Raw genomic sequence first — 8326 nt, 5'->3', positions numbered from 1 at the left:
TGATTCTACAAACCATGACATATCTTCTCTCTATGATAAAGTATCAACATAATATGATACAGTATCAACATAACATGATACAGTAGAACCTCAACTTGACACACAATATCATCTCAACTTGATACATAACACCATAATTCGATACAAGACATCCAAACTTTGAATGAATTCAACAAACCATGACATAAGTTCTCTTCTTTTGCTATATTTTCTCTATGATAGAGTACCATCATAATATGATACAGTATCAACACAACATGATACAGTAGAATCTCAACTTGATATACAATATCATCTCAACTTGATACACAACACCATAATTTGATACTAATCCTCCAAACTTTGAATAAATTCTACAAACCATGACATATCTTCTTTTGCTATCTTTTCTCTATGATACAGTATCAACATATTACGATACAGTATCACCACAACATGATACAGTGAAATCTCAACTTGACACACAATATCATCTCAACTTGATACATAACACCATAGTTTGATACAAAACATCCAAACTTTGGTCGAATTCAACAAACCATGACATAAGTTATCTTCTTTTGCTATATTTTCTCTATGATAAAGTATCATCATAATATGATACAGTATCAACACAACATGATACAGTAGAATCTCAACTTTGTACAGAATATCATCTCAACTTGAAACACAACACCACAATTTGATACAAAACTTCCAAGCTTTAAATCAATTCTACAAACCATGAGATATCTTCTTATGCCATCTTTCCTCTCTGATAGAGTATCATTATAATATGATACAGTATCAACACAACATGATACAGTGAATCTCAACTTAATACACAATATCATCCCAACTTGAGACACAACACCACAATTTGATACCAAACTTCCAAGCTTTAAATTAATTCTACAAACCATGAGATATCTTCTTATGCCATCTTTCCTCTCTGATAGAGTATGAACATAATATGATACAGTATCATCACAATATGATACAGTAAATCTCAACTTGATACACATTATCATTCAAATTTGATACACAAGACCATAATTTGATACAAAATCAGTAAACTTCGAATGAATTCTACAAACCTTGGGATATCTCCTTATGCTATCCTTCCTCTATGGTCTAATATCACACGAGTATAATCTGTATTCAAGTGAAGCCTCGCATTCAGCAAGTAAATGATAATGAACAAGTTCCCTATAACATACGGTCCAACAGGCTGCAATCGGTTCAAAGCCTCCTCACAAGACAAGACAAGAGAAGACATGACTCTAAAATTTGGCAAGATGGATTAGTATCCCCCTCTTTCTCTCCGTCTTAACCCAGCTGTCAATTTTAGTGAGGAGGCAGAGTGAGTGAGAGATAGGGAGTGAGAGAGATTCAGATTCGTTTCCAGTGAGTGGATGTGGAAGAGGAGGAGTAGTTGAGAGTGAAAGAGAGGGCGTGAGAGAAAGGTTAGTTAAGAGTTTGAGGTATGACAGAAAGGTTTAATTCGTATTGTGAAAGAGAGAGACATTGTCAGAGAGAGAAAGATTGATTGATTGAATATATGCTGAATTGAAGAGAGAAAGGGAGAGAAAGAGAATAAGAAACGGAAAAGATAAAGAGAGAGAGAGAAAAAGTGGAAGAAAGAGGAAGGTTAGTTGAGAGTTCGATGCATGATAGAAAGGTTTAATTCGGCTTGTGAGGGAGAGAGACATTGTCAGAGAGAGAAAGATTGATTGATTGAATATATGCCTGAATTGAAGAGAGAAAGAGAATGAGAAAGGGAAAATGATACAGAGAGAGAAAATAAGTGGAAGAAAGAGGAAGGTTAGTTAAGAGTACGATGTATGATAGAAAGGTTTAATTCGGTGGAAGAGAGAGACATTGTCAGAGAGAAAGATTGATTGATTGATTGAATATATGTCTGAATTGAAGAGAGAAAGAGAATGAGAAAGGGAATATGATACAGAGAGAGAAAAAAGTGGAAGAAAGAGGAAGGTTAGTTGAGAGTACGATGCATGTAGAAAGGTTTAATTCGGCTTGTGAGAGAGAGAGACATTGTCAGAGAGAGATTGATTGATTGATTGAACATAATGCCTGAATTGAAGAGAGAAAGGGAGAGAGAAAGAGAATGAGAAAGGGGAAATGATACAGAGAGAGAGAGAAAAAGTGGAAGAAAGAGAAAGGTTAGTTGAGAGTACGATGCATGACAGAAAGGTTCAATTCGGTTGTGGGAGAGAGAGACATTGTCAGAGAGAAAGAGATTCAGATTCAGATTCAGATTCCTTTATTCGTGTGTTTGAGAATACAAAATTCAACTCACATTCTAGCATTGGAAATAAATACCAGTAGCAGTAGAATAACATGGTGAATCATATTATATACTAAAGAGTTCTACAATAATATTGATAAAGAGAAATGATGAAATATGCGAAAGTGAAGGTACTACTGTAATGTTTCCACATGAAACGGTGAAGTTTGGACCTTAAGAAGTCCATTCTCAGAGAAGGTATCGAGGATACCCTCCCCTCCAGCACTTGAAAATTCAAACGAAATATTATGTCTAAGCGTAAAATAACAATAAGTGAGAGAAAGAGATATTTTCAGAGAGAGAGAGATTGATTGGTTCATTGATTGATTGATTATATGTCTGAATTGAAGAGAGAAATTGAGAAAGGAAGAATGAGACAGAGAGAGAGAGAAAAAAGAGAAGAAAGAGGAAGGTGAGTTGAGAGTATGATGTATGACAGAAAGGTTTAATAAGGGTTGATTAAGAGGGAGACAGTGTCAGAGAGAGAAAAAAAAGAGAGAGATTAATTGAGCATATGCATGAATTGAAGAGAGAAAGTGAAAGATAGAGAGAGATTGGATTTATTGTTTTATTTTTCTGCTGGAAGGGTTGAAACCATTTGGTTCCCTCTACCAACCAACCAGGCCAACACAATTAGATAGCATCAATATAAGTAGTCTACTTCTAAAACAACAACATACAAATAAATTGGAAAATTGTCATAACAAAAGCATTATTAAAATTTTCTTTCAAGTTTTCTTAGCGAAAGTTCATAATTTCATAAAAGTAAGAAACAATTCATATTGTCTTCACTTCGTTTGTGAAAATGATTTTGAGGAGTAAGCAAATTAAACTGTTCACTTGATAACTAAGAGGAGAAAAAACTTCAAATCAAATTCTATATCTTCTCAACAGTAGTTCTCTATAAAGTTTCTAAATTGTGCCACACTATTTGAGTTTAGAATATTTTCATTCATTAGAAGCACTAAACATTGAAGTTCTATATGTTGGAACTTAGAGATTGAATGACTACTTAATTGATTGATTGATTGGGATAGAGAATGATTGAGTACTTTATTTATGTAGATTACAATATATACTGGCTTATACACTTATATAAAATAGCTCACAATACAGCAAAATTATAGATGAATTTACATAATAGAGACTGAGAAAATAATTATTGATTGTATATGATATGAGAAAAGCAATTTGTAATATAATAACTATAGATAATAATTATATTGTTATGCATCTACATAAATTGGCGGAGATTTGGACATATCAATGTCCATTCTTCGGAGAGAATATTAAAAATTTCCTTCTCACTAACTCTCTACCAAAACGTTAATTTCATTGATTAAACTAAGGATTATTTATGAATGGAAATATTGTAAAAGTTTCAATTGATATGAATATTTAGGAGAAAAATAATAAAGTAAAATAATTATATATATAGAGAGAGAGAATGAGAATGGGAAGATGAGAGAGAAAGTGTGTGGAAGAAAGGTATGAAAGATAGGTTTATCCAAGTATGAGAGAGAGAGGATGATTGTCAGAGAGAAAAAGAGTTAGTGTGAGTGGTGAGAAAGAAAATATATAGAATGGATAGAAACACTAGAAGATAAAGAGAGTGTGAAAGAGTGAGAGAGAAAGGAGAGGAGTGAGTGTGAGAAATTTTAATTAATATGAATATTTAAGAAAAAAAACATAAAGTAAATAATATATATATGGTGAGAGAGAGAGAATGAGAATGGGAAGATTAGAGAGAAAGTAAGTGAAAGAAAGGTATTAAAGAGAGGTCTATCCCAGTTGAGAGAGAGAGTCAGTATGATTGTCAGAGAGGAAGAGAGTGTTAGTGAAAAAGAAGAAGGTAGAGAATGGATAGAAACAGTAGAAGAGGAAGACAATGTGAGAGAGAGAGAGACAGGAGGAGTGAGATGAGAGTGAGAGAGAAGTCTAAGCCCGATTTTGTGGCTTTGAAGACTTGAATCCAAGAACTAAGCTGCAAGTTTTGCTGGGTTGTAAGTCCTCAGTACATCTGTAAGCCTGCAGATAACAGGGACTGGGCGATCCTACACATTTTCCTCATATTCACAGTTTCTCATTTCAAATGCAATCTCGATCAAATGCAATTCAATATGGCGGCTGAAATGACGAGAATGTTTTCAAAAGCAGGGTTTTTCACGATTTTCTCGAAAATGGCTCCAACGATTTTGATCAAATTCATACCTAAAATAGTCATTAAGCTCTATCAGCTGCCACAAGTCCCATATCTGTGAAAATTTCAGGAGCTCCGCCCCATCTAGGTGAAGTTTGGTTTTAGATTCCCTATTATCAGGCTTCAGATACAATTTAAACAAAAAATTCTGAACAAAAAACATTGAGCATGAAAATCTCTACAATTAATGTTCAGTAACATTTTCGCCTAAAATTTTAAATAAGCTCGAAATTCGTGAAAATGTTATTATTCCAATTGCAAACTGTTGGCAACTGTTGATTCTATTCACTATTAAGAGATAGCAGACCTCGTGTGTCTCCAGCGTTATAGTACTGTCAACAGCTGGCTTAGATTTTTGAATAGCATACTTGAGATGCGCGGGAACACTAGCGTCAGGTGATAAATTTTCATAACGGCAAGGAAAGTTGTATGAGTGTGCCACACCAGATTTTTTTGAAATATTATGTACGATCTCGTACATGGATATCACTAAATCCCACTATCTGACCCACTGAAGCCAGAGATGTAGAATTACAAATTTTCGTTATGGATGGAAGAATCTCAGACGCAAATTTCGAACCAATCACAAACAGTTCCCCACCACACTAGTATTAGGTCACGCCTCCTGTACTACGTCCTCGCTTCTCATTGGTCAACGATCCGCCATCTCAAACTTCTTCAAATGCTTCACATTTTCTTGACATGTCATTGTGTTCTCAATCTTTCTCGATTGTAGATGGACTGATAATTAATCAAATGGAATCTATCTTGAATATCTTTACTTTATGGTTACTACTATAATTACTAAACTGGAGAGAGAGACACTGAGGAAGGAAGAGATAGTGAGTGAGATAGATGATAGTCATAGAGAAAGAGTGTGAGAGATTGAGTAATATGGGAGTAGAATGAAGAAAACTTGCTGGACAAGAGATGAAATGGAATGTAGAAGAAGAAGAAAAGGAAGAAGAAGGAGAAGAAGAAGAATGAGAAGGAGAAGGAGAAGAGGTAAGAGAATCAGTTTGCTGGCAGGTAGTGAGTAGAGAGTCGTTTCTTAGTGTCAAGGGAAGGCAAATGGAAAGGCAGTCACTCGGAAGATACTTAAGGGAAGACCCTTGTGCCTTTTAGGGTCCTGAGGGGGGTTATAAGGGAGCTGGGCTCCTCCCTCCCTTAACCGAAAAGGGTAAGGCGCTTAGGTGCCCAGTTAGTTTGGCCAAGACAATCTTATGCCTTCACTTACATTAACCTTCTTTTTCCATTTTCTACCTTTTACATGTTTTTATTCGTTCTTCCTCCTTCAATATATTTCATAGTCTTTCAAATTTTCCAGGTCTTTGAAGTTTGATTAATTTACAACACGTTGAATACACTAAGGGATCAATAAAGTGGAATGTTTGGGATGCGACATTCGAGGACTGATTTTCAGTCCTCCACGGTCGCAATCCGCAACTGTCGGGGCTGTACAAAAATTGAAGAGTCCTCAACTGTCGCTTGGCGCAGGGGACATTCTAGGACACTTCATCAGGAGTCCTGGACTGTCGCAGTCCTCAACTGTCAGAGTCCTCCACTGTCGCTTCTGTACTTTTAGAAGAGTCCTCAAGTGTCGACCCAAATGTAGAATTCGAATTCGGGAATCGAATTGATAAGCCTTTGATTGATATGATGTGTCCCAGATTTAATTCTACAACAACAAATAACTAATTTCAAAAATATCTACAATCGATATCATCTCTCTTGATGATTTTGTCAATATTCCCTGAGTATCAGAACAGTACCATAATATTAGGTTAAAATAGTTATTTGTGCAACTAGTGCGCAAAGTGACAGTTTGCTGCACCGAAAGAAACGTTTACATTTGATGGTTTCTTGAGTGCAGCAAAAGAACTTTGCGCACGTATTTCACATTAAATTTCTCCTACAGTTACCACTGAATATGAAAAGTGGGTAATTATGGGTAAAATTCCCTGAAATCCATCAAATGTTTTTCTATGTAATTTTATTATTAATAAAAACTTCAATTCACTTGAAATTGAATAATAATAGTTGAATTATAATGATTAGTAATTCAATTGAAAACTTATCTGATGCTTGAAGGGAGTTTATCTATGTAAGCATTGACATGACTTTCATACAGGTACATAAAATAGGCAACACTGATCTCCACTGCCATTAACGTGGACCCCACTATACCACAGTCAGTGTTACCAATTTAATTTTGATTTTCTGTACTGGTGTTACAGATGGCTTCTAAATTTTCTATTTCTTTGTTTTTAGGCATTGGTGATGCTGGTCGAAGTAGGTGCTTGTCTGCTGAATAATTGTTTTGTTTGGCGTTTGTTAGGTACGTATTTATTGAAAGGTAAGGCAAGTGACAGTTCAATCATAATATTATTATTTACTCCCTTATCTTTTAGTGTCTCGATAATACGGTTTGAGATTAGAGATATTTTCCCACTAAGTTGAATTTGGTTTGCATTCTTCATACAACTGAACTGTGTTACATTCAGTTATGGCTGAAATTTTATATGGTCCAGTATAAATATGAAAGAATTTTCTGGTAGTTTTCTCTAATGCATTGGATAATCTATGACTTTTCAAGAGTCACTGACACTGTATTTGAATTGTTTGGATTTGTTATCATGATAATGTTTTCATGAGGTCGCTGACCTTTCTAAACTCTGTTGTACAATGTGACAGATGTCTGGTTAGGATGAGTTATAGCATTAGACGGTGGGTAATCTATTAACTTTTCAATAAACATTTTATTTCTTTCTCCGAAAATAACTTCTACTGGTGTATATCCTGTGTTTTCATTGATACAATTGTTGAAACACTCTTCTAGGAATGGTAGATATCTAACCCAACTTTGATGTTTTTCAGAGCAGTATGCCCTCATGAATCGTGAGATTTCTGCCATATGTCTCTCCACAGGATTCGAGCTAGGAGAGTATGTGGAAGTTCGAGATATTTTTATGTCAGCCAGGTCAAGTATTCTTTTCCATTGTTTGCTACAAAAATATGAAGCATTATCTGATAGAATGCACTTAGGTTTCCCTACTTGTGGAGTCCACTTATTCACTACACAATTTGCTAGGGTTTCTCCTGTTTGTTTACTGATGGAAAAGAACATGGTGTATTTTGAGAATGTGCATGTTAATACAAATATATATTTTTTCCATATTGTGCCAGGGGTAGAGGACCATAAATGTCTGCTGATAATAATTCCAATGGGGCGGTCGGCAATATTGGTATCATTGCTCCCCTGATTTGATATTTTAGGTGCTTTGTTTTCTGACAGAGGTCGCATGCTCTTAATACTTTGGCTACTTTTTTTGTGCATACCTTTGAAATAACAGGCTTCTTTTAGGGTACATATTGTTTTCCTCACTCCAAAGTGACCAGTTCTCTCATGGGTTTCTTTAATCACTTTTTCAGCTATTTCCTTTGGTATTATGATTTGCCAGTTGTAATTTTGTGGTGTGGTGCGGTGAAATAGAAATTCTCGGTATCGCATGTACTGTCATAGGTAGTTGGGTGATTCAGACGATCCTTTTTCCAATAATTCTGGAATTTGAGATAGCTTGGGGTCTTCTTTTTGCGCGTTCTGAATTTCGAATGAGTTTTGTAAATTTTAGAATCAACTTTCTCAATATAAGATATGCCCTCATTCCTTATCACATTAATAATATTTTCTTTAATTGACAACATAATCATACCAAAAATTATAACAAAGTAAATCAATGTATTTATCATATTTCTCACAACATAACCTTCCAATAAACAACAATCATATACTCCCGTTTTCAATAAACAATTCACTATTCCTTTCAATTTTATTTCAC

At 35.0% G+C, this 8326-nt stretch overlaps 1 protein-coding gene across 2 annotated transcripts; it reads left to right on the top strand.

The window, feature by feature from the left end:
• Positions 1–6713: 6713 nt before the first annotated feature.
• LOC120355974 lies at positions 6714–7802 on the top strand. 2 transcript variants are annotated; one of them, XM_039444750.1, is made up of 2 exons: positions 6714–6825; positions 7365–7802. In XM_039444750.1, exons 1-2 carry the CDS (start codon positions 6768–6770, stop codon positions 7748–7750), a joined length of 444 nt encoding a protein of 147 aa, XP_039300684.1. In that variant the 5' UTR covers positions 6714–6767; the 3' UTR covers positions 7751–7802. The 2 variants fall into 2 exon arrangements, with proteins under 2 accessions (XP_039300684.1, XP_039300683.1); XM_039444749.1 differs by having other exon boundaries at positions 6765–6843.
• The last annotated feature ends 524 nt before the right edge of the window (positions 7803–8326 follow it).

The sequence above is a fragment of the Nilaparvata lugens genome, unplaced genomic scaffold, assembly GCF_014356525.2.
Source record: "Nilaparvata lugens isolate BPH unplaced genomic scaffold, ASM1435652v1 scaffold5411, whole genome shotgun sequence".
In the NCBI taxonomy this organism is placed as follows: Eukaryota; Metazoa; Arthropoda; class Insecta; order Hemiptera; family Delphacidae; genus Nilaparvata; species Nilaparvata lugens.
The sequence above is the reverse complement of the archived record's forward strand: the minus strand, read 5'-3'. Positions and strand labels throughout refer to the sequence as shown.